We start from the raw sequence: 26,484 nt of genomic DNA on the forward strand, positions 1-26,484 counted from the left end.
TCAAAAGGGAGCGAGGAAATGTTTCTAACAAATGAAGGACCGTATCATGCCTCCTCTGAGCAGAACCTTCACCGCTCAAGGAAATAAATCTACTTCTGTGTTAGGGTATTGGTGTTATATTTGGTATTGTAGCCAGAGTGGGAGCTGCAGAACACTGTGCTACACTGCATGGCTGTCAAAGGCTGCTAGGAAGCAGCCCTGCCCTTCCACCCCTAATTCTTCAGCTATGATGCTGGGGTTGAGCCCTCCTGCATGAGGAGCAGCTCCTCTGTGTGTTGTCCGGGGGGGGGGGAGGGAAGGAGGAGGAAAGGTGAGGAGGGAAGCAGGCCCTGAGGGCTGATAGGAGAGAGTTGGATTCGCTGAACTGCGTTGCGCTGATGGCTGTGCAGGTCCAATGAGTTGGGGTGAGTTTCTCCTCCAGAAAAGAAAAAAAAAAATCTAAAAATTTGCACTTAAAGAGATAAAACACGCAAAAAGAAAAAAAAAAAAAAAAAAAGTTCTAATGTGGAAATGTTCAGTGTGGTAACAGAAGCGTTGCCCTGTGGGACTGCAGTTTGGGGGTTTCACACTCTTGGTTTCCCCTTCTGGTCTCATTCTCTTGAGCTGCATTTATTTGCTGTTTCCAGGCTTCGGAGGATTCTTTCCTCCCCTTCTCAAAATCAGTCACATTTTTCCCTGGAAGGAAATATTTTTATTAACCAGGACTCAGTTAAACCTCCATATTTCCTATTAAAAATCATTTTTACACCCAGGGACTGTATGCCAAGATGTGCTGTTAAGAGGCAGTGAGGGGTGGATTCCTCCCCTGCACGATGTGTGAGTTTCTGCCCTAAGAATCCCACCTTCCAGCCCAAATCGTTGGCCCTGCTGGGAAGTCTGTGCACAGTCTGCTGGGAGAGATGCCACCCCAGCTTTGAAATTGAAGTAGCTGACAGGAAAGGGCTTTCTGTGGTCTCCTTGGTTTACATATAGGACTCAGAAGAGTACACATTTGCCTGTAAGAGCTTGCCAGTCAGAACGTGTGCAGTCGTTAAATGGTTTTCTGCAGATCTTGGGCTTTTCAGTCTGTAACATTTGCAGAGAACGTTATCTTTTAAAACTTCTAATTAATTACACAGATACATGTATCAACCTATGTTCATATTACATGGTGCACCTCCCACTGTTACGTCATCCCTTGCATGTATGTTAATATATACTACTAGAAGATCAAATGAAATGCACTACTGCTGTACTTGAAGTAGCAGGGTACATTTTCCATCCCCACAGAGCACTGCTACATCTGATGGGAGCTTTGCATGGTGTTCAGTGGGATGTCAATCAGGCCCCTAATGAGACAACATTCTGTGTGTACATCTATGGAGCAGTTTGTTGAATACCTGAAATGAGTCTCTTTTTCGCTCTTTCAGAGTTGGCTGTGAGCCCCACTGCGAGCTGGGCTGGGGAGTGGGGGACATGGCCAGGGGTGGGCAGGGTCCCAGTGCTTAGGAGAGGTGGGCTCAAGCTGGGATTGCAGAGCCAGTATAGAAGAAGAAACCACACTAATGTGGCTGGAAAGCCACTGGAAATGCAGCGATCCCATGTCCTGCCCTGTTGGAGGAGCAAGGATCCATTGTGTTGCAGTTTTTGCTTCAGGATGTCTCAGAAGAGAGAAATTTCACTGGCTGAGCCCCCGAGCCCTGACCTGGGCTCCATGCTGAGTGGGTTATATTAAGGCCCCGCTTTTCAGTCTGGGACTTTGTCACTCTCTTAATCATTCCAGTTTTCCATTTGCCATGGGCACGCTTTTACTCATCCAACAGCTTTTTTCTGCTAATGCATGTTTGCCTCTGAAACGTTGCACAGCGAAGTTGAGCAGAAACCAGGGGCACAGCAGCTCTGTCTGTGCAATGAGTGCGTTCTGTGCTGTGTGTCCTTGGTGGATCTCTGTGCTGGGGCAGATGCTTCTCGTCGCTCCTGAAGCTGAGCTGGTAGTGGTGCTCCTGCTGGACTCTGCGTTTGTTTCTACTGCAACAGTGGTGTCAGACTCTGAGAAAACATTTGAACCTCCAACCCATGCTTAACTTGTATTGAGATTTACATGTAATTATTCCTTCTCCTTAGCAACCTGCCTTAATTCATGGCTTTTCCAAACGCAGCAATGGGGAAATCAGCATCTCAGTTGTTCGATAATAAGGAGGTTGTGCTTCTCATGGGCTGGACCAGCAGATCTTCCTGCTCACCATCAATGAGAGTGGTTGTGGACAAGTTCATCCTCATCTTTTGCTCTTTTGTGCTATGCTGATAAAGCCCTGAGGCCAAGAGATGTGTTGCACCCCACTGGTAAGTGCAGGCAACAGGAGGTGTGCAGCGTCTCTGTGGCAAAGCTGAGGACACCCATGTGGCAAAGAGCAGCTGGGAAGGAATGGCAGCATGCAGGAGGAGATGTGAGGAGTTGTGCTGAAATCTGGTGAGAAGCAGTGAAGGATTGAGTCCCTGTGTGCCAGCCATGAAGGTTAAGATTTGAACGTTAGAAGGATCCGATTTTCAGCAGCACTGTAAGCCTGTGGGCATTCAAGTTAGCAGGAGCTTTGAGGACTCAATACGTACTCAAGCATCTTCAAAATGGTTTTATTTTTTTTGCTTTCTCCTCTCCTTAGCATTAAGTAGAAACTATTTGGCAGTTGATTCAATTTCCAGGAGTGAAGTGAAATCTCTGCCTGTTTTTCTAGAAACATTTCCATTTTAGAATATTGCTTTCCTGCTTGCTGCCACCTCCTAACTCTGACCAGCACGATGATGAGAACAGGGCACGTCAGCCCTCGTTTTTCTCCATGTGTTGGGAATGGACATTGACTTTGTCATCAGTAAAGTGTGAATAGTAAACGTGGGTTGCAAACATCTCTGCAGATGTACAAACACTGCTATGCAAATGCTGCCGTGCTGCGCTCTGCTCTGCTCGTGTGTTCATCCGTGTTGATTCTTAACATCACTGACATGACATTGCCTCTTCCATTCTCTGACGGGAAGAAACTAAAACGCTTGTCAATGATGCTGAGGAAACCAAGAGTGAGCTCAGAGATGCAGAAGGACCGGGGAATGTTAAATAGAAACCAAAATGCTCTGGAGTTTGTTCAGGGGAGAGGAAAAAATTCAACCAGATCTGCTCTGCTGTGAGCAGCTGCTCTCATGCTCAGAGGTACCCAAACTTCTATGAACTGGTTCCTTTATTCCCAGCCCAGAGCTAATTTCGTATATCGGTGTACTGCTCTCCTCTGAGCTTTTTGGTCAGATTAATATCATGGCTCCAATGACAGGGAAAAATTTGAAGAGTTTATTGTGAACAGATGCATTGTACATACCAATGTATTTACTTTTCCTGTAGACTGCATACCACCAGTAAGAAAGAGTGTTCAAAAGTCTGTTACTTGGTACACTCTTCCACCTACTGTATAGCTTTTGCCTGCTTTCCAAAAAGGTAAGGAAAAAATCTAGCTTACTATTACTTTATTCTCAAATAATTATTGTCTCACATGAATAAATGAGGAATGTGCATTAGTGCAGCTACGTCAGAACAAGAGTCTGCCTTAAAAATTGTTCACACATCCTCTGCCAAAAGCACCCACGCAAAGGGCGTGCTGCAGGAAGGGCAGAGCAGAAGTGGGCAGTGCTCAGCCAGTGCTGCAGGAGGGCAGGAGCCTGGTGGGCCCTGCAGCCCCCATGGGATGTGGGTCCCAGGAAACCCTCTGGAGGCGTTTGGTCCTTTTTCACATTGTTTCAAGTACCTCTAAACCACCAAAATGTGATTATGGCAATCAGATGGAGCCGCTAACAGAATGCTTTTGGGGTTGCCTGGCAGTGTGGAAATAACAGATGTGGATGTGCAAGCACTCTTTTTTACATTGTAAATTGCCCCAGAATAAGTTTGCAAACTACTTTTTTTCCTTCACTGCAGGTGACTGCTTCTGAATAACCACAAGTGAACAATTTTTGAGGGCTGGCTTTTTCTAAGTGTTGTGACTGCCTGCGTGGTCATCTCTTGCACTGATGTCGTCTTTGTGACTCCATGAACCAGAAACTGCTGTTTTTCTAGTGAAATCAGGGGAAAGAGAAGCTAACAGCCATTAATAATTATTTCTCATATCCGCAGCTGTGTGTGCTCATCCAGCTTTGCCTGCTCCTTTGAGGCTTTGGCCAGGTCTGAGAGGCACTGCCCTGGTTGCTGTGGTGCTGTGCAATCAGGGCTAGAAGAAATTGCTGTATATACAGCTTTCAAAACCGTGTTGAGCTTATCCCTAATAGGTGGGAACTTGTATCAGCAAAGGTAGGAATGTTGCTAGAATTGAGTCACTGAGTCACAGGGCAAAAATAAAACCCGGCTCTAATAACCTTAGCTGGTGTAAATTGCCACAGCTCCAGTTTCAATTCAGCTTGAGTTCTTGTGAAGTGTTCAAATTGCTTTTTATTGTGTTTGAATCATGCCTGTTATTCTAACTTGCCCAGCTCTGGCAGAAAGCCTTATTTAAGGTGTGCTGCTCTGTGTGAGCATCAGAACGACTGGCTTAGCTGAGGGCTGAAGTCTGGAAGGTTGGTGGTTGGTGTTGAGGGAAATATGAGAGTAGTTGGAAGGGAGGAGGAAACGCTCAGAGTGCCATTGCAAATGTAATGTGAAAGAGTAAAAGGTGACCACATGGAGATGACGTTGCTAAAGGAAGGAGAGCAGGACTATGAGAGACTGTGAATCTTGGGAGAAATCATCTTTTTGTGTAAAACCTTTGAAAAGTGTTTAAAATGTAAGGCATTAGGAGCCGACGTGTTTCCAAAAACAGGTTTTATAAAGGTAAATGTAACACTGCCATATAATGGAAGGAACCACTATCTGCAGAGGCACAGAGGTTTTGTCATCCACGCCCTACAAAAGGCAGTTGGCCGTTCAGATTCTTTGCTCAGATTCTTTGTTCAGGTGTTGAGATCTGCACTGTGCGGAGCCATGAAATCTGCCCGCTCTGCAGCAGTTCTGCATTGGGTGCCTTTCTCTGCTGCCCTCACGAATGCTCCTTTCCAGCTGGGCTGGCTGCTGGAGCTCTGCTGTGTTTTGGCTTGCTTTTCCAATAATATAAAACAAAACAAAAAAGTCAAAGAACACGACGCTACATTAAAAGCGAAGCAGTGATATTGGGAAAACATCAACTTAGTTGTAAATTGACTTTATTTTGGTAGTAACATGTTTGTATGTCAGTATGAACATGGTGCTTAAATGCTGCTTGACTCTATCAATTTCTTCTACATGCTGCATGGAAGGATGTTTATAATGCTTTTAAACCGTTTTCTTTGAGTGACAAATAGGACTTCTTTCCTGGTGAGACTGATTAAAATACAGGGCTTGAAAAACTCCACGCAGTCTGTGGGTCAGGAGGACAAATCGCCATCGCCCAAATGAGGCAGAGAAGCACAGAGTGCACAAGTGCTGCACTCCTGTCTGCAGCCCGGCCTGGTGCTCCTGACAGCGAGGGCTGCGAGATGCTTACATGGAGCAGATGGACCCCTTCTGGTTCGTGCTGGGGTTCCCCCACCTCACCCTGTGTGCCAGTCTGGGAGAGCTGGGTGCTGCCTGTGGCCGGCTGGCCCATGGAGCAGGCTGCAAGCTCTGCAGGGCACTGCAGGCTCAACTGCACTTACCTCCCAGCACCTGTGCACACCCTCTTCTTCCCAAGGCTTTCCTCTGCTTGACAAGCTGGTTTTTTTGCTCAATTTGTATGTAGAGGAATTTCCATGGTGATTGCAAAGTGCTGGAATCGTTGGTGAGGTGTGTGCAGCACCGCGTTACGTGAAGGCGTTGCATTTCTTGGTTGTGCTTCTGCGATGCATGTGCCATTGCTTAGACTGTGCAGTAATGAGGTGAGCCATGGTGTGACTACAGACCAACCTGCTGGTGCTGCAAGAGGCAAACAGGTCAAGCAGCCCCGGGGCTGTGCAGGAAGCAACGTCCATGGGACCTGGCAGCTTCGTGTCCAAACTGCAGGTTGCTGCAGAGCTCATCCCGCCTTAGAGGGTGCAGCGGAGAGCCATTATTTTCTAGATTGAAGCACCATTTTCATTTTAAATCCCACTAGTTTCATCCCAAGAAATAGTGCTCTGTGTTTAACCTCACTTGAAGGATTTTCTGTTCAGTGCGACTGCTAAGAAATGAGAATACGCAGTGGAAATTGATAAGTGAAAGACTTTGATAGGTCTTCACTGCATTTATTTATATTCTAGAATAACTTACTGAGAAATAGACATTTATCATAGATTTCTCCTAGCCTTGATATGCTTGCTTTATAAGCAAGGCACGGTTGCATCCGAACAATCACCTTCTGTGCATTGGCTGCAGCACCCTGTGTGGAGGATGGATTCCAAATGATATGATCTCATGCCTGAGGGGCTCAGGCACCAAATGCATGAGCAAATTAACCTCCTTATTTAGCAAGTTTTTCAGGTAAAGTTGGTTTTTTCACCCCCTGGTGAGAAGGATCTGTTCTTGAATAACACAGCCTTCCCCCATTTCTTCTAGCTGAGGAAAATAAGCGTTCTGAACTATTGATCTGAACGATTGAACTACTGAAACTTGAGTTGGGGGTTATAAGTTGCTTCCTCTGCAGCAGCTTTGCGCTTTGGTTTCAGTTACTTTTTATTGTAAAACCTGAGTGTTTTTCCTGCCGTTCTTAACTGATCCTTGAGCTGCTCTTTTCTTTTGGTTTGGACTTGGCACAAGGAGCTGGGCAATAAATGGGACATGGGGAACATTTCTTGCACCTCAGCTGCATCACTGCAGGGTCAGGGCCGGTGTGACTGCTGCTGGGCACTGCTGTCTGTCGGATGGTCCTTCAAACCATGGCCAGGCTTTGTCTGCTCCCGTTTGCGAGCAAGTTGCAGCAATGGTAGCATCTGTGAAAGACTCAACAACAATGTTTCTTTTTGTAACAGTTTGAATTGTCATTTGCATTTAACGAAGTTTAGAATCTTTTAAATATTATCGACGTTAATTCTTATGCATCTTTGAGTAAGATGGATTTTCTGCTCTTGTGCCACACTGCAGACTACAGGAGATTTTTTTTATTATCCATTTCCTACAGCTCAGAAATGATTTTTCTCCCTCTTCTCACGATCAGTACGTACTGTTTTTGCTGAGCTGCCTCTGGAGCGGTCAGGACCTGTTGCAGACATGCCTGTGGTCAAGAGATGAAAGCAGGGCTCTTTATCCAGCCCCTGTGCTCCCATACTTTTGCAAATTCCAGCTAGGAACTGAAATGGAGGTATTTATTTCAGAAATTACTTATGTATACACCTATTTTCTGAGCCCAGCTACGTCCAATGTGGTTCCCTCTTTAATAAAGAAAAAGAAGCAGAATTTCTGTCTAAGAACATACCTTCTTCCCCATCCTTCACCACCCCACAATTCGCGTTTATGCATTCCGTCTGCATTACAATTTTTACCCATCTCTCAAGCTCTCAATATCAATTTGAATCAATGTTTTCCTTCAGGTTTCATACATCCGTGGCAGCATCTTGCTGCCCAGCAGCCAGGCCGTGCCAGGAAGTATTCTCTCTCTAAACGTCTTATGAGCTGTACAAGTGATTTTGCAATGATTCTCCTCAGCAGTGCAAAGTTGGACTCCTCTCATGATGTTTCAAGATTTGAAGGGTATCCATTGCGGTGAATAACTATTTCTTATGCCACCACCACAGTTTGTATGGCTGAGAGAAGTCTGAGTTATTTAAAGCTTTCCTTTAAAACCTCTCAGAAATAAATCTGATGCAACTAGACCTTGACCGAGGCTTGAAGGCAGGTCTGGTGAAGCCAAGTTTTGTCTTTTTGGCTTCAAGCACTGTTGGACTCGAGTTACTTATAAGATTTATTTTGCTTACTGCTATCATGTGGGCAGGAAATCTTGCTGGAGAAGCTGTGTGTATGGCAGTGCAGAGCAGGAAGGAGCAGTGGGACACTGGGATCCTGCAGCACCCAGGTGGGCACAAAGCCTGCAGCCCATAGCAGGCCCTCCTGTTTGCATGCACAAGGACAGGGCCCATCCTGTAATGCTGGTGCTGGTGCTGGTGCTGGTGATGTGCTTTCATACATCCACTCTGTTGCATGCTCCCCAAGGGATGTTTTACAGGCTGTCTCGTGCCTTTTATGATACAAGGCTGCAAACAGGTGAGGTGTTGGTCTGTTTCTGCAGAAAAATGATGGAATCCTTTAAGTACTTAAATAATGACCCTGTAGTGTGAGGTTTGAACAGTGCTCATTGTACACGTTATTCTTGACTGTAGATGCTTTGATTATGACAAATGTAGATAGCTGATAGATATCTTTGAGACACAGATGAGCATTAATTCTTTTATTAGCATTAGCATTCCTCTTCTGTTCCATTCTTTGTCCTTTTCTGTGATCTTTTCTCCCAGGAAATCTGGAAGAAGAGCAAGCTGCAGATTCTGCATGTGTGCTGCTATAGCTCCTGGCCCAGTCCCCACTCTCACTTCTTGCCTGACAAACTCTTAGCAGTGCTGAGTTATCCCTTTGGCTCATCCTCACATCCTCTCTGGGAGAATTTTTCAAATTCCTAAGCCATAATATCAGTGAAATACAAGGATATTTGGCTCTCTTGTCATCCATACAGTTATAACGAATCTCCCCTCCTGAGGAGGGTGGATGTCAGCAGGCCAGCCCTGCCTTGCTGCTGCTCTCACATGCAGCTGCTGCACTCCCATCCTCACATCCATGTTAATGAGGCGTCAAAAGAAAGAGAAGCAGGATTATGAGATAAGGCTGGACGTTCTCAGCTCAACCTGTCTGAAAGCACTGCGATTGCCCTCGGCTGGGACCGGGAATGTTTGAGCCCTGACTCGTTTCTCTCTCTCCCCCCCCCCCCCCCCCCCCCCCCCAAGCGATGGGAAGCGTTACAATAGCATGTAGAGCTTTTGAGATGGCTGCTCCTGGAAGTGTTGCTTCTGCTGTGAATACAGTGCAACTGTTGCCAACAGCTGCCTGTTTGTGACCTCAGTGCAAAACCCGACTGGATACAAAGGCCCAAAGTAGCAGGAAAAGAGATTTTAGAAGAGAGCAGGTAACAGCCGGTAAGTGGAAGATGGAAGGAGTTGTCTGCTGAGCTTTGTGCTCTGTTGTGGCTTCAGAGAAAGCGAAGAAGCTGAATTTGAGACTTTCCGATTTAGAACCTTTGCGTGTTTTCTTGATCTGATTTGCAATTGGTGACTTTTGAGGACCATGTATTTGTTTTGCAGCCATTTCAGTTTGTCCGCCGTTATTGCAGTGCAGTGATTGCATTTATGATTGCTGTTCACACAGGGCTGGATAACAGAGCCGAGGGGTCAGGGCCTGTGATGCAGAGAGGGCAGTAAGGACAGGCCTTCAGGATGCTGGAGATGCAGAGCCCTGGGGATGTTTCTAATGGGCTGTGAAGTGCAGCAACAATGCTTAAATTTGCAGCTCGGTGGCCGTTCTGTGCTGTAACTCAGCTACCTGCAGCTCCGTGGTCCCGCTGGGGGATTTCTTCCCTCACACACTTCGTTGTGCCCAGCTCTGGCCAATGGCAGCCAATAGCACGCCCCTGGGACACACATTTATTCTCCCGTTTGCCAAGGAAAGATGTTTTTCCTCTTTTTCTTCTCCTTAACAAATTCTGTGCTGAATTAAAACAGCCGTGAAGCAGCCCTGCTTCTGTTCCTGCGAAATGGTTTGCAGCCATCAGCACCACAGCAGCTGTCACATGCTGTGGGAGGGGAGGACGGTGATATGAATTATTTTAAGGGCATCTAACATCTGGTTTAGAAGTGAACGACTTCCATTTGTGATGAAATCTATATGGATGATAAGGTTAGGTGCAAAACCTGTATTAAATGAGTGACTTAAATAGTTTTCCCCTCTGGTATAAGGAGGAGGTCTGTTCATAGCTGTCGCTGAAGGAACAGGATCGAGTGGATGTGGCAGTGGAGTTCTGTCAACAAAAGTCCTCATGAGCTGAGCTGCTGTGAGGGCACTTCCTCCATCACCCTCCCCATAGAAAGAGAGCAGAGGGCAGATGGGTGCGTGGGGCTGGCAGGGTGGGATGCAGGCAGTGCAGGGCTGCCTACAGGAGCTAAGAGAAAGGCTCTGCTCTGGGCTTGCCTCCTGTGAGTCTCCACGGGGCCCTGCTGGCTTTGCTGCTGGAGATGTCACCCGAGCTGGAAGCAGAGCCTCAGGCTCCTTGCAGCCCATGCTCACCAAAACAAGGAGTCCCATCTGTGACAGGACTGTAAGTGCTGCCAAGTAGCTCAGTGGTTTCTTACACCAAAGTCCTGGCTGTGGACAGGAGATTCCAACCAGGAATGCGAGGAAGCCCCATCTGTGGGACAGCTGTGCCTCCTTGTTTGGTTTGCACCAAGTCCATCAGGCACTGTATGGGGTGTGTGCTGCAGCTTTCTTCTCTTGAGACAGATGTCCTTCTCATGTGCAGGTCTGTCTGGATCCTTTGTAAGAAGTATTTTTACTAACCTCAACCATGCTTTTAGTCCTATTGGTTGTCATCTTGTTTATATTGCAAACAATTAGTCGCTTCAATTCCATGTCAGATTTTTGTACTGCTTTACAGTGTAAGCCGTGCGTGATGGAGGCACTTAGGCTCTGAGATTCAGTGATGCTCATATCAGTTACAAATGCTTGTGAGCACAAGTCTGACCCAGATCTTGCCAGATAAACTGAAAGATAACCTTAAGAATCACTTTTAGCGTTCATTTTCCTTTGCATGTTTGTTGTGGTTTGATCCTGCGGTTGCTCAGAACCTCACAGCCACTCATGGGAGGGGCAGAGAATCAGGGGGAATAAACCAAATACCCATGTTTGTGATAGCTGCCATTCCTCTGGTTGAGGAACCGCCATCAAAGATTCCTGGTTTGGTTCCATGACACGCAGGTAGCATTACCCAAGCAGGTTCCTGCGTGCAGCTGTGTATCTTTGGTGTTTTTTCTCAAGCCTTGATGGATATTGTCATCCTTGGGAAAAACAAACCCATGCAGAATTTCAGCACGGCGCCTGGAAATGGCACTGCTGATGAACTGCAGGAGCACATGAGTAAAAAGAACGTAAGGTAGAGCAGAGTGTTTGTCACTGACACTGAACTGTGCTGTAAAACGAGATAGATATTATTTTATGTTGACACAGATAGCAAACAGAGAATAGATTTGTGCAGAAGGGGCCTGGTTTTGTTTGTGTTTTTGGGGGCCAGTAAGAAAAACAAATAAATAGCATATGAGAAATCGGTCTTTCTCAGTGCATCTCTCATATTGCAAATATGCACCGGTTTCACATCCAGCATCTCTGCCAAGCAGTGGTGTTTTTTCTCTTTATTAGCTTCAGGGAAGGAAATTGTGTCTCTTTCCAGCAACATATGCTGATACATTAAAGAGGAGAGCATCCTTTTCTTCAAGAAAATCAGTGTTTTGAGCTTGCGATGAGTTCATCTGTTCTGAACTCTGACAGTAAAGGAAAAGGAGGTATGTTTTTGCTTTCCAGCCATGGTCATAAAGAGGAGGAGAATTAGACTCATATCTAAATACGTGTAAATGCCCATGAAACACAACTGAAACACAAAATAGAAAAGAAAGGTGTTCCAGCCCTGGGATCTGTGGTTCTGCTCAGTGACTGCTCTGTAACAGCACTGAGGCTTACCTGGGGGACATCTGGCACTGCATCAAGGGAGACGTCTGCTCTTGCAGCTCTGTGGAGAACAGGGGGAAATAGTTGCCATAGTTACACCCCTTGTCACGATGCTTATCGTGTCGGCAGAATAAAGAGCCCTGTATTAAATCTGCGCTCCTGCTAATATCAGCTGTTAAACATTTTCGAGATATTTGAAATCAAGACTTTCTGCAAAAAAAAAAAAAAGAAAACGTTGATTGCAGCGAAATGGTGCTGTTGAGCCTTGCAGCTCAAAACATAATTTTGTCAGACATTTGGTATTACAGAATTATACAGCATGAATAAATATTCCAGTGAACTTAGCCTCTTTGCACTTCATGAATGTCCTTGGTTTTCCTGTTAAGCTGTTTGCTACTTGCAGCTCCCTGCCAGGTGGCTGGAGCAGGGCAAACTGAAGACAAGGAAGGCAGGGGCACGCAGTGCTTTTGCATGGTACTGCAGTCATTCAGAGCTCCCACGCGGGAGGAACGGTGCTGTGTGTGTGTGTGTCCTCTTTTGCTTTCCAGTGCAGATTCCCAGACGTCCAGGCAGACTAACAAGCACGCACACATATGCATTCTTTGTGAAACCATCAAAGTATCTGTACGTATTTCCCATGCCAAGAGGCCTGTGGTTTAACTTGGTTAAATTTGTGTGTTTTAAGCTGGTGTGCCGAATCCTAAAGCATTAAGGGGATATTATTTAAAGTGCTGTGTTGTGTTTTTCTCCACGTATAGGAGTGCCTCAGTTGGTCTGTCTTGATCCACTGCCTGCTTTCCTTGCCATGTCCATCAGGCACAGGGCTGTGTTTGCTGAGGAACGTGCATGATGGGCAGCTCATTGATGGGGAGATTGACTTGAGCCAAAATCCAAACTCGCCGAAACTTTTCTCATCAGGTGTCACCTTATTTTCATTTTTCTGTCAAAAAAGCAGTTTGCATTTCCAGATCTTGGATTGGATTTTGACTCCCTGAGCGCCTGAGCTGTATGGTGGAAATGGATTGCTTTGTTTGAACCCAGGGCCCTGCAAGGCTTCCGTCTGCCTGCAGAAGGACACGTCTGCTGTGCTGAAGGCTGCGTGGGGGATAGGGCACAGGAAGGCAGGAGGAGAGCTGGGAAGGTTAGAGCAGGTAATGGAGTCCTTTGTAAAGAGTAAACACCGTTGTACTTTGACTCAGTGTGAAACCCGTTATTGGCTACAGGTTTCTTTAGGAAAAATAAGTGCATGTTGTTCAATCCTAAGTTCCTCTTGTTTAGCAACTGCACAGCATTCTGATTTGCTTGATCATTATTAAGTACAGTGATTAATTATGAAAGTATTTTCAGCAGTTTGATCGTTGAACGAATCCGAGTTGCTGCACATGTAGAGCTGTATTTACTGACTGTGACAGTAAGAGAGAAAATGGTTAGCGTGGAAAAGTGCTGAGGTTTCCAGGATGGGGACTGACTGGAAAATGGTGCTTCCTAGGCAAGAGCACCAGAAATGTTTCTTCTGGGCAGGACAGAACGGTCTGTGTAGGAACAGCATCAGGAAGAAAGGCGGCAGAGAGGAATCATTTCTTGCAGCACCGACTCAGGGCTCCTTTGAGACATTTCAGAGGATCACTCAGGTCATAGTTTTAATTATGTTTCATGCAAACTGTTTTCACGTTCGGCTTTAACAGCTCTCAGCAGAGCCTGGCTTTCCAGGTGAGATAACCAAAGTACTATTAATTGCTTTGTTTTAAGCAGGTGAAAATAATTTGCTACTATTCATTATCTTTCTAGTCAACAGCATTCAAACAGAAGCATTTCACTTGTAGCTGAAATTAGTGTATTTTCTCTACTGTCAGCTCCAATTAAAGAGTGATGCAAATCAGTTTTGTTGCTTCCCTGCCACCGTCTCATAAAGATTTGGAAGTCCGTTTCTTAAGCTCCTGTTTGCTCTGTGCTGGGGCAGTGCTGCCAGCAGGGCAGTGCTGGGAATGTGGTGGTAGGAAGGTTCAGGCAGCAGCTCTGCCCTATCTGCACAGGTCGGGGGCGCTGCTCCCTGACCCCATCCCTTTGCTGCATCTCCCATCTTAAGAGCATTGATGCTCCAGCGAGTCGTGACTGCTCTTCCTGCAAGGTCTTCTTAAAGCCTCTCTGCAATCTTTCATTTGCTGGAAACGTTGATAAGGCTTTCTGCTGTTTATTCTTTGATCCCAGAGCCCAGTATTGCAGATGCTTTCAAACCTCACCTGACCTAGAAGTTTTTATCTGCAAAGCTGAACAAGTAGGAGATAGGAGACAGGTGCTGCCAAACATGCTCAAGATTGATGCTCTTCGGTGGTACAATATTTTGTTGGTTTGTGCTTTTATTTAGGAGGATAAAACTAATCCTCTTTTATTGCAATGTTATTACCTGACTCAAAATCTCAGTCTTACAGGCATCTTTCTGGCAAAAACATGATGCTTTCTCAAGCTGTAAATGTTATTTGTCGGGCTCTGTTCTTTGACACAAAGTCATGTTTTCCTCTAACAGCTCAGATGGGAAAATTAACATTGACAGCAGCCTCTGAGTCTGTCTCTGAAGGCATCTGCCTTAATAATATCTTGCAAAGTAGTCGAAGGTGTGGCTGATAAAAATTATCTTTTAGCACAGTCCTGAGGAGGCTGAAAGCAGTGTCTGTCACTGCAGGTAGTTTAGATCATCTTTCCAGCTCAACAAAAGGAGTTTATTGACTCTGACAGAGTTATCAGCATAAGCAGTTCAGAAGCAGAGAAATAAATGACATGCTTTTGTGTGTTTCCATAGAACTATCACTTCCATTGGTAAATATTCATAAATGATTATATTCTCTTACCGTTGCAAAGGGGGAATTTGTCTCTCATCTTCCATTTATAGCCTATTTTTAGATCTGATCAGAATTAATACAGGTACGTGTCTTTATAATATTCTTCAGAGCAGTGAATTTCCTGTAGCACTCAGCATTACTGGTGCTGTATGCACATCTCCCATCAGGGCATTGCACTCTGTGCTCCTCAGCAGCATCTGGAGCAGGAAGGACAGTTGTCCTGCAGTGCTGCTGCGGGTTTGGCTGCAGGGAGGATGGCTGTGGGTTTGATACAGAAAAGCATGAGAAACACAGAAATTCTCCCTTTGTCCAGGTGGAAAGATGCTATAGAAACCCTGTCAGAAGGCAATAACTTTATACTGTATTGTAAACTTCTCTTGTGAGCAACCCTGACTTTGCTGGAACCAGCAGGTGCTTTGCCCATAACTCTGCATGAGCGGGATTTCAGCCACAGAGCGCAGCGCTGCTCTGGCCTGTAGAGGTGGAACTTGAGAGTGGAGTTCACCATTAAGCCGTCATAAAAATGAGCTGTGTATGGTCTGTGCCACGTTCTGTTGGGTTTTTTTCCTTGCTCATCTTTGCACAGTTTGCATTTGCTGTCCAGTGGGCAAAGTTAGGGAAGAGTAAGGGCTGCCCTTCATCATTAGACAAAACTACCAAGTGCGTCCCCTTGTATTACTTTCCCCTTGTGCTTGGGAGCTGTGACTTCAAAGTCAGCGTGCGAGAGATGTTTCATCATTTACCCAATGCACCGTATGAAAATGTGCCTGACTTTCAGGTACGTGATTCAATCTTTGCTTTTGCTCAAGAGGAGAGTGCCAAGAGCAATGGTGCGTACTGACTTAGCAAACTATCCTTACATCATTTTGTGGGTTTTGGAGTGATCAGTGTGAAAAGCACCTCATCCTTTCTGGGATTCGCTCGGTAAAGCCTTCTTCACCGAAATTAATGGGGATTATTCAGAATTTTCCAGCTCTGTACTGTGTGGCAAGCATCCATCTAATACAGCTGCTTTCTCTACGTTGGCTGAGCTTAGAATTTTCATTTCTCTATCAAGAAAAAAATTCAAGAGCCCATTGGTCTCAGTCTAATACATCTGCAGAACAACAATGCAAACACATTTTATCTACTCAAACTCTTACAAGCCATCTTAGGCTATAAAAATACCGGGTCGTTTCCACTTTGGCCTGAGCTGATTTCCTCTTGCTATGCCATTGTCTCACCCAGGAGCTGTCGTTATTATTCTTCCTATCAGATACATTTTCTATTCTCACCAAAAAAAGAAAAAAAGATGAACTGAAACTCTACACCTCTGGTAGCAGTTAGTACTTGAAATCCTTATAGGCTAAACGGACTTCTGCTTAAAGAAAACCCCTCTTCAAATCCCAGTGTGCTCTGGGGAACTGGCAAGGTCGTACTTTTCTTCCTATTAAATCCTTCTGGGAACTTCAAAGCAATCCTAGTTAAAAGAATCCATTATAGTGGATATTTGTAATTGTTACTTATGGCCCTGGCACTACGCGCTACGATATTTTGCCAGTCCCCTGGGCACAGGGCTCACTTGAAGTGCAGCTATATAATCCACTCCGCCAGCCGTGCAGCCTGAGTTTGCCTGGGGGCTGTATAATACACAGGGTAAATATCCACTGCTGAAAGGGCTAATAAGAAAAAAGCCTTGGAGGAAGCATCTAGCCCTGGTTAGAATGCGACACGTTTAGGTGTGGAATAAATTTGTGTAAACAGGAATGTGTGAACGTTCTTCATATAGAAATATGCACGCAGCATTGAGCCAACCCTGCTGTGTATGTTACGTTTGTATGCATATGCATAAGTGTAATTATTCTAATAATTGGAAGTAATTGTTTCGTTATTAATTGCATTCTGAAAGCAGCAGAGGTGAACCAGGTGAATCCACTTTATCAAATGTATGTAAAACAGCTCAGAAGTGCAAGACTGCTTAGGCTATTCTTCTGATTGTGCTCTGCTGACATTAATCACTTATTCATCATGCCTGGGCATTAGCATTCACCTTGTGATTGCCTTTGGACGTAGGAGCTTATAAACATTACCACCATTCTGCAGATTGGAAGTGAGACTGGGATGGCAGTGGTGATGCAGCTGGGTGGGCTGGCTGGATGTCTGGCTTGCAGCATCCTGCTGGAGCTGCAGAGCTGAGCCAGAAGAGAAGCTGGCCTTGTCCTTCTGAATTACTGTGGGGGAGGCTTGTTTGGTGGCTTTGCTGTTGGTTGCTTTTGAAGCATTTGGTGTTTTTGTGACCCCTCGTTAGTACATGGCTACACAAGGTAAAATTCGTTGACGTTGTCCAATCTGACTTGTAGTGATTTCAGGCAGCGTTAAGATTTTCTTCACCACTTCCCATGCCATCAGGTGAACTCTCAGCACATGCTCGCATGTGTTCCTAGCAGCAACAGGTGAATGAATTTCAACCGTGGGCTACTTAAAAGGCTGCTTACTTTTGCTTCCCAAGAGACGGTGATCTCACTCTTATATTCCTCACCAGCTGGGTTCTGCTCAAAGCACTCAGACCAATCCTGGCACGTTGGTGGAGTGCCTGGAGCAAATGTGTCTGCAGGTACCCACGTGGTGATCTTCAACGTCCTGAAGGACGCAGTGAGTGGCTTCAGGAGCAGTAGCTTTGTTATTGTCACCTATCAGCTACTCATAATTAATTTAAAGAAGTTTGTTTCAGAAAATTTATTGCATGTTTTTACACAGTTTTTGTGCATGTGGGTTTGGGTTGGTTTTCCTTCACAAGCTGTTTGCTTTATATGGATATATGAGAAAAAGGCAAGACTTTCATCTTCCCGGCTACATAAATGTGTTTTCTCTCTCCCTGCTAGCAGGAATCTCACAGATAACACTTTGTATGTGAAGCAGCAGGAACACTTCCTCTGCATGCCAACCTGCTGCAGGCAGCCCTGCCTCCTCTGCAGTGTGCAGGCAGGGCTGAGGAGGGCAGTTTTTCCAGCCTTGTTTTGCATGCGTCTTCCAACCTAATGAACCTCAGCAAAGCCAAGTCGAATATCATAAGGGCACTGGAAAGTGCTTGTTAGCAAAACTCATCTTTCAAAGAACACCTGATGGAAATATTCAAATTACCTGTGGCAGACTTTAAAGCTTTTCGTAACACCTAGTGAAATTTATTATTTACTATTTATTGCTATTATCTCCTGGCACCCTGCAGCGCTTCCAATCAAATGAATAAAACTTGAGAAGAGATTAGCATTGAACAAAACTCTGAATTCTTAAGAGAGGACCAGAGCCCAGGCAGAAGCATCCTCTCAGGGCTGCCCTCCAGCTGAGCACCTCCCCAGTGCTGCACTCCATGCTGGCCACTCGGGCTGCAAGGCAAGCATCACTTCAGCACACAAGTGGATTTTAGCATTATCTCTACAGAAGAGTCTGAGATGAATGCCTCCAAAACCGCATCCATCCAGGAAGCTATTCATTAGCAAAGTAAATGAAGAAAATGCAGCCTCTCCAACAATCTGACGACCTCCTAAATGGAACCCTTTCGCTCATAGATGGGAACAGAGAGATGCGTTTAAACTCTGGTGCGTTCCTTCAGAAATGACCCTGCATGCCCAGCCTGAGGTTTCTGGAGCATCACTACAGTGCGAGTGAGGGTTTCGGTTTGGTGCTGGAGAAGGAATTGGTGCAGATGAAGAGCCTTCCTTGTGCCACATTCCCAGTGACTTTTCTCTGAAGAAGACCATCCTGGCCAGGTGAGCTGCCCCGCTTTTAGGAACGCAAACGGCCGTGGCACTGCAGCCGCCTGGCTGTGCTGAGCAGGCCCTGCCGTGCGTGGCACATGTTGCTGGTCGGCGCGGCGCTGCCTGGCACACGGCAACATGGGCTCTCCTTCACCTTACAAGCAACAGCTGCTGGCAGTGCGGGTGTCTCAGGGCCCACACAATCCAGGGGAAGAGGGGACGGTTGCTAAGCAACTTGGCTCCATTTCCATTTCTGCCATTTCAGCTCCTTCTCAGCTTTGTGCTCCGTGTCTGCGGCTGCTTAATTTGATCCTATTTGCAGTGACAGCGTAGGGTCTTGTGCCTCTGATAATGATTCACACAGAATGTACCGATTGTCACACTTAAAAAACACACTTGGGTTTGGAGCTGGTGGAAGTGAAACGGGAAGCCGGGCAGCACCTGCAGGCCCTCATCTCAGCATCCTGCGGCCATCGTCCGTCCCTCCGTCCTCTCTGATGGCATTTAATGAACTAATTACGCTGTTCGGAGACGCCTTCTCTTCTGGAAGATCAGCCAGCCCCAGGCCTCTCTCTCTGGCTGCCACTCCATGTATTTTTACTGCTGCTGTCATACGCAGCACATCCTTCGTTGATGTCTGACCTCATGTTTCCTAAGAGTTCCTTAGCTTAAATTACAAGAGGGTGAGGCAGCGGCATGAGCGCTGTATGAAATCAGCAGCGTTCCCAATGAATGATATCCAACAGAACTGAAGTGATCTTGTACTGGAAGTTTGCATTTATCCCAAAGAGATGGGGATGAAGTGGAGTTTCTGGGGATTCTGGTTCTTGCAGGGGCAGATCCTGCCCTGGTTGCTTGCAGAACTTCATGGTGGCATCCCTCCCATTTCTGGCCAAAAGAAGGAAGAAAACCAGCTCCTGAAAGCAAAGCAGAGGGATAAAATCTTACTGAGGAATTTAGAAAAGAAAACCAACCAAAAAAAAAGTAAAGGCAAACTTAAAATATAATTGACACCACCCACTTTCATTCTGGTTTTGATTTTACAGCATCTCATGGAGATTACAAGCTGTATATTAGTAATACATGCTGTAATGCACAGCGTGTCACAAGAGCAGCTAAAGAAATACATGATGACTGTATAAATCTATACAGTTCTATTACATAATTGTTCTTCTATTAATTTCCAAAGTGCATTTACTCTGCAAGCAGCCCTTGCTGGGAGTTCTGCATAATGTGCAGAATCTGGAGGGCCGTGCTCATCAGAATAGATATATATCCTGCATATATTAGAAAATAAATAAAACCTTGCATTCTTCTTAGTGTGCTGCTGTCAAGTGTACTGCAATTCAGCAAGGCTTTTAAGTAGAACTAAAAGTTATTCAAATGCTCAGCTGAGTGCTTTGCAGACTATGATGTTTTGCCCATATTTAACAGAAGCACTTCTCCACCATGCTTCAGGAGCTTTCCTGAAGGACAGGTGGCTGATAAAGTCACACAGACAGAAAGAACCCATTCCCATGGTATTTGTTATCCAAGCAGGACTCTGTCTTCTCACTGGCCTGCCAGGTATGTCAGGGCTGGGTGGGGGTCTCCTGTCAGGAGCTGGAGGGCTGGGGGGTGGCAGTGCCATATCTCCTTGCTGGGCAGCACAGTCAGCCCTTCTCACCTTTGCACTTGTCAGCAGGCTGCCATCAGGCCTTTAGGTACCGGGTAAGTTAGCGACTGGGGAAAAAGAAGCAATCTCTTTAGCAGCTTCTCACTCCCTGTTGTATTTCTTGATCTGCTGACAAACCTCTCCGCGACTCCGAGCACTGATATTTATGGCTGTGCTCAGTGTTGAACTGCTAATTGTTGCTGCTTTGCTGAGAGTGACAAGGACGTGTGACAGCTAAACGCGATGCAATGTATGGGAAGAGAAGGCTGTAAAGCAATTATGGAGCAACACTCTTTTAACTCATGTTATATTTGTAATTTAATATATTCGTATCCCATTATTAAAACATGAGGTTCTGAATAATCTGTGTAAAAGTCAGGCAGTTCGGGCTGCAGTTCAGAGACAAACAGCAGCCCACCAACACAGGCACTGAGCACAGGAATTTACTGTGGAATGGTGGTACCTGTTATGGATACGTTGCCAACACGATGGTCGCGAACAGAACGGGAGTGATGTGAAAACGTGGTGTAACGATTTATGTTCATTTAGCTATTAAATTTAGGTTCTGTCAGGTTTGTGGTGAGCGTGTGAAAGTATTCAGGGCTGTTGCTCTCAGTTCCTGCTCATGTATTGCCCGGCTAAAGGCAGCGTGTGTACAGCTCTGCTTTTCAGCACAGAGCCATGGGAGGGACCACACGTGTCCACTTCTCTGTCGGATGAGCCAGAAGTGGAGCTTAATCACCAGCTGCTGCTTTACCTGACATGGATGGTACTGGTTTCCAGGCGAGAATTAAGAAAGTGTAAAAAGAGAAGTAAGCATGATCTGCCACAACGACTGCAAAGGAAATCAGAGCAGATCCAAGCTTGTAGCCATCACAGTGTCAGCTCTTGCTCAGTGCTGGAAGTACTAAGACAATGTTTCATATCTTTAAGAGCCTGAGATGCCCGTAGGCTGCAATAAAATTCATCTTTTGCACTGTAAATCTCTCCTCTTTAAGCTTGGAAGAGTTAACAAATGTGCATAAAATTGAAGTGAAAGTGATTAAATCTCACTCTGAGCAAGTATTGACAGATCTGCCTTGCTTTTGGATGCTCTGGGAGCTTTCTTTGTGGCCTGTGCTCAAGATAATGAAAACCAGTCAAGTGATGAAACATACATCCAAAGAGGATTTTTCCTTCTATGTATTTGTTTTTTATATGTTGTTGGCACAGGCGATACAGTCACTCTGATTTCTGTCATCTACTTATGGCAGAGGATCAGTCTAGGCTACCACTGCCCGTTGGGCAGGCTGGATAGTAGCTGAAAAAGGAAGAGTTCTGATAAATTCTTGTGTTTTGAATAAGTAGTGTTTATTTTCCCTGTGCAGATAGACAGGTCGTCTTCATTGCCATAAGCTGCAGTGAGCTGTGGGCATGTTCTTCCCACTGGGTTGCTCAGCTGCAGGCAGTGTGAGGGCAGCTTGAAGTGCTTGCATGTGAGGAGGGTGGGAATCTGCTTCCTGGGAAAGGCTGTTGCGTACAAGCTACCAACAACCAGTAGTTAACGACTGTCATTTAATGTCTGCAGGCATCGCTTGTTGGTATCTTGAATGCAGTCTCATCCTTAAAGTCAGTGCTGTGCCATGAAATGCCGGGGCTTTGTGGTGACTGAGGTGCCTCTCTGTGCTCCCAGCAGTCCAGCTGCTAGCAAATCGTGTGTCAGTTCCATTTCTGACCTTACTGGAAAGTGTTGCTCTTGACTTCTTGCTCATTGAAAGTTTCTGATTACTTTCATATTGAGAATAAGCGTAATGTTCACAGAACTGCCCCGTCCTTCTGTCGCAGTAATGTGTCATGGCATGTCCAGCATTCTGTGCATCCCTGGAGCAAATCTTCACATCCTTTTGGAAGTGTGACAGCCTCCAGTGGTTTCCAGTGTAACGTGGACCAAGCAATTTCCATTTAAGTGGAGCAAAGTTAAGGCATAATGTAGTGGGAGCTGAAGAGCCCTGTGCTGTGCTGTGCTGTGTTTGACAAGTGTGTGAACGCTTGCGTGAGGTGCTTACCTATGTCAGGCCCCAGCCTGGAGGCTGTTTGCAGTTTAGCTCTCCTGTCTGTATAGATGGCGTTGCATTCTTCTCCTGCTAACATTGTTGCCATTTACCACAATTAGAGAAAGAAGACCCTTGTCACCAACAGCAACATGTAGCTTCTTGTAGCAGGAGGTCGCCTTCTCTGAAAACAAATTACAAGTTACAAATTCTTCAAGAGGAAGTACATGTGCAAATAAGCAGTCGATCTGTGTCCAGAATGTTTCCTTTCCTCAGGGCGGCCGGTATTTAAGAATAGCTGGCAGCCCACGTTGCTCACTTGGCTTGTTTGCTTATTTCTGAGCTGAGGAAATGGGCTGCAGTTGGTGTGTGTGTCTCTGCACTGGAGCTACCATCCTGCGCTGTGCGTTCTGCATAGCACAGCTACTGGCCCACCTCCAGTACAGCCAAGTCAGTGGCCAGCTGAGGTTGACATAATTATATGCATATTAATTACTATGTATATGTAACTTGTGAGAAGACAATCTGTTTTCATTGTTGGAAAGCCGTTGTCTACTAACTCGAACAGCAGCATGGTGAATGAGATCTGTATCTGCTTCCCAGTTAAAGAACAGGGCATGCTCGTGTATCACGGATTAAAGCATGGTGAGTGCTGGTAATGCTGATGTTTCATTAGCATTCCTCATCTTCATGTAAATTAATTTCTTTGAGAAAAATCAAATCTGTACCTGCTGCTAATTGCCCGATGGTAATGAAGAGCTGACACTCATTATCGAGGCAGACGGTCGCTCTCCTGATGTCTTCATATCGGAGCATCTCTGGAAGGCTTCAGCTGGGCTCTGAGTTCCTGGCGTCAGTGCAGGAGCAGCTGTGAAATGCAGCAGCTGCGTAACGAGAGATGTGGTCTCTTCAGTCTTAAGAACAGTCTTAAGAACAAGGAAGATCATCTTTGCTCTCCTAGAATTACCATGAAGCTTCCATTAATCGCTTTATCAGCATTACGGGTGATACTTCTATCATGTACATTTTTCTGTTGAAACAGAGCAGTTCCAGAAATAATTTTATTGTCTAGGACTGAGATGCATGGGGCTCATCTTTTCACAGAGAGCTGACAGGAGTACACACAATCAAAGTATTTCTAAGGTGACTTCACTTGGCACTGGTGGTTCCTGTCACATTGAAAATGAGAGATGAGATGCTGTGGTAGAATTTAGGAGAAAACTCATTAAGCAAAATTTCAGGGTTGCTGGATGGTAAAGTGAAAGCCCTGTAAGCGATGGAGAGGTGACGTTACACGAACCAGCCATGGGAGTATCACAGTGTTGTTCTCTATTATAGGAACTCTGCTGCTATTTGAAATTGGAGCATGTAATGGATAAAGCTGAAGTAGATCACAAAATAATACGTGTAATTACTTTGCAACCCGTTTCCTGATTACACATTTTTTTTCCAATTGCATTTTACCTTTCTTCAGCATTTAATGGTATACCATAGTTTATTGGATATTTGCGGTCTAGTCTTGCAGGATAATGAGTTTCATCCTCCCGTGTGTTGAACACCTTCACACCCCAGAGCAGTTAATGGGAATTGAAGATCAGCATTTTGCAGGATCTGGCCTTGACTGAGCAAACAGCAGCGACTGTTGTGTAGAGCATGGTAGAACAGATAAGTGGAGTTTCAGAGTAATGCAATAAAGCTCTTTAGCAGAGGAAGACCTTTTCTTCAGTTGCTGAACGCAGTTCAATTCAAAACCCCATCAGCTCAGGGCATGTAGTCACATCCTCGTTACAGAATCTGCATATAAGCTGTGATGTTTTTGTTAACGTGCCTGATGGAGAGCGTGCCATCCAAGTCCCTAAGCTGTCAGTGCTACCAGGGTGCTGCACTGTATTTTGCTCAGTATTTAGCTGCAAATATTTGCAACTTACTGACAGAAGTGGGTAGCATTGTTCACAATACAGGTACTGGCTGCTTTTACTAATTAATGTGTGCAAAAGGATTTAATTTGAGGGCCACAATTAGGAAAGCTGGTGCCTTGACCCCCAGAAATCCCAGAAGTCATAAATCTGGAACAAGAATCACTTTCCCCCCCCCACAAGAAAGCCAACTCCTAGCCCAGGAGATGCAAGAAGTTGGAGAGAATGTCATCATGTCATCACTGCTGGAAAAAGTCCTGAAATCCCACGCGGGATCACAGGGTGCCCAGCAGGTCACAGCCGAGGGAAGGGCTCCGTGCTGAGCACTGGGCAGCGCTGGGTTCTGGGGGCTCCGGTCGGCTCCGCGCTCCTGACCGGCGGAACAGCAACGAGCCTCCCCAGGGAGGCCTTCGCCGGCCGCTCCAGTGACCGTTTCCCACTTGTCTTTCAGGCCCCGCTGCAAAAAAGAAGTACGTCAGTTATAACAACCTGGTTATCTAAGCCCGGCCGCGGGCGCGAGGACGGAGAGGACTTCCATGCGCTGCGGCACGGGCCTCCAGCCGGCCCCGCCGCCAGCTGCTGCCCACGGCCGCTCCGTGAGCCCGGCGTGCGCTGCGCGGGGAGCTGCGGCGGGGGGCTGCAGCCTGGCCCTGCTCCGCCGCGGAGCTGCCGAGCCCACGGCAAGGAGGAGCGCTCCCCGGCACTGCGAGGACTCACGGGGGCTGTTCTGTCTTTCTATGTACTTCCAGACTGCGAGTTTTTGAACTTTCTGTACAGTTTGTGAGGATTTTTGCATACCGCCATCCATGTTGTTTCCGGGTCACTGTTTTTGTTTTGGGTTTGGTTGTTTTTTTTTTTTTGAATGCACAGTTTCATTGAGGCCCAATACTCTGAGACCTAGCGCGTCAAAACGAACACAACCTAAGGATCCGAAAGGCCTGTGTACGTGACCTGTATGGTTACTATTGTATCGCCGCCATCCATGTATTTTTTTTAACGAAACAAAAAAGAATTTAAAGACCAAAAACTGTGCTGGCCAGGTGAGCCCCCCACGTCGATGGCTGCGGAGGATGCAGATGGGAGTTTTGCTGAGTTCTGGTACAGGTCTTGATATTTGGAATGCATGCCAGTAATGTATTTTATGGTACATGTTAATAATTTATGTTTGATATTTGTATTTGTGTTCTATTTTGTTATTTTATTTAAGGTATCTGACTATTTTGCAATAATTTCAATAATTCTTATGGTATTTGGAAGGAAGAATATGGCTTTTACATGTCTTGAGGTTTTTCTTTGTTGATGCCCCACCATGACTGACCAGTGTGGTAAGGACTTACAAAGCATGTATGTTTTATACTGTTTGTAATAAGTAATTTCGTTAATCTTGCTGCTTATGTGCCAATTTAGTGGAACCAATCTTTGCCGCGACCTCCTCCCTTCCTTTCCATTCTCTCAATCTTGTGATATTATCCAAGAATGTATCAATAAAGGGTTTTGGTTAACTTTTTTTTATTTACTCCAATAAATATATTTTTTCAGTTGCTCCCTCCCCCTTCCCCCTTGTGACTACACTTTATTTCGTGACATTGCTGGAGATCCCAACCCCTCGGGGCTCTGAGGGGCCACCAGCACAACCCCATCGCATCAGCCGTGGATGTGGGAGAAGAGTGGGAGGAGGGAGGCTGGGGAGGGAAAGAAGGAAAAGGCAAATCGCAGTGCGAAGTGCTGGGACCTAGACTGAGGGCTGGAGCTGACGCTCAGCCGCACAGAGCCCACCTCACCTCTCTATGTTTCGCAGCTCGAGTGCTCCCTTCAGCTTTGGAGTCTTCTTGGTGACGTTCAAGGATATTCTTTCCAACAGACTCTGAAATGCAGTTAAATCAACAAGTAATCAAAGTCAATCTAGTGGGCAATTGTTGAGAGAGCTGGGGGGAAAGGAAAAGCTCTGCGACAAGAGGTGAGAGGAAGCTCTTTCAGACTGCAGCACAGCACCTGCAGAAGCTGCTTTGGGTGACATCTGACGATTGCTTTGCAGAGCATTTAGCCTCCCATTTTCTCTAGACAACTTGATCAATTATACTGATGAAGTTAATCAGCATCAAAAGAGACTCTGACAGCTGTGGGACAGCCCCAGTGCATGGTGATGAAGACCTCAGTGACAGAGCTGGACTGACTGCAGGGCAGCCCTGGGGCCCGGGGCTGCTGCTCAGCCTTCCACGGCTGTGCTAATATTCACAGATACAGCCATTAACTGCAGCAGACAAAAGATGACATCCAAGTAAAGGCTTTGTTAGCAAGAAATGAATAATCAGCCCAACAAATAACGAAAACAGAGTGGCTCTGCAGTGTTATCTGTTTTCTCTGCACAGAGCATAAACACAAGGGCAGAGCCAGCGTCAGGCTGCGGTAAGTGTGCAGCCACCAAACACTAAGACTCCTAGTAAGACCCTTTATTTTTTTTTCTGACTGGACAAAAATTGCTCTGTTGGTTTCTTCCTTTTTTTGAAAGGAGGGGATGAGGAGGAGATAGAGGAATGGATGATGCGGGACTGGGGTGCTGTGCATTGAAGGTGGTTCTGTTTTTCATTCTCCCAGTTCGTGTTCCATTAGATCCAGCAGAACCCCAAACCTGGGTTAACACAGAG

At 45.9% G+C, this 26,484-nt stretch overlaps 2 protein-coding genes across 3 annotated transcripts in view; one reads left to right on the forward strand and one right to left on the reverse strand.

Moving 5' to 3' along the window:
* The window catches only part of GRM7 (glutamate metabotropic receptor 7), a 219,935-nt gene extending 194,547 nt beyond the window's left edge, over nucleotides 1–25,388 (forward strand). Inside the window, exons 10-11 of one of the 2 annotated variants that reach the window (XM_052678345.1) lie at nucleotides 3,365–3,457; nucleotides 24,291–25,388. In XM_052678345.1, the coding sequence (XP_052534305.1) occupies nucleotides 3,365–3,435 (71 nt within the window). In that variant the 3' untranslated portion in view covers nucleotides 3,436–3,457; nucleotides 24,291–25,388. The remainder of the gene's footprint in view (nucleotides 1–3,364; nucleotides 3,458–24,290) is intronic. The other variant, XM_052678346.1, reaches the window with a different exon arrangement.
* OXTR (oxytocin receptor) overlaps nucleotides 1–26,484 on the reverse strand; it is a 465,983-nt gene that overhangs the window by 250,889 nt on the left and 188,610 nt on the right. The gene's annotated exons all lie outside the window — the stretch shown is intronic.

This window comes from Tympanuchus pallidicinctus, unplaced genomic scaffold (assembly GCF_026119805.1).
Source record: "Tympanuchus pallidicinctus isolate F22 unplaced genomic scaffold, pur_lepc_1.0 scaffold17, whole genome shotgun sequence".
Taxonomy (NCBI): domain Eukaryota; kingdom Metazoa; phylum Chordata; class Aves; order Galliformes; family Phasianidae; genus Tympanuchus; species Tympanuchus pallidicinctus.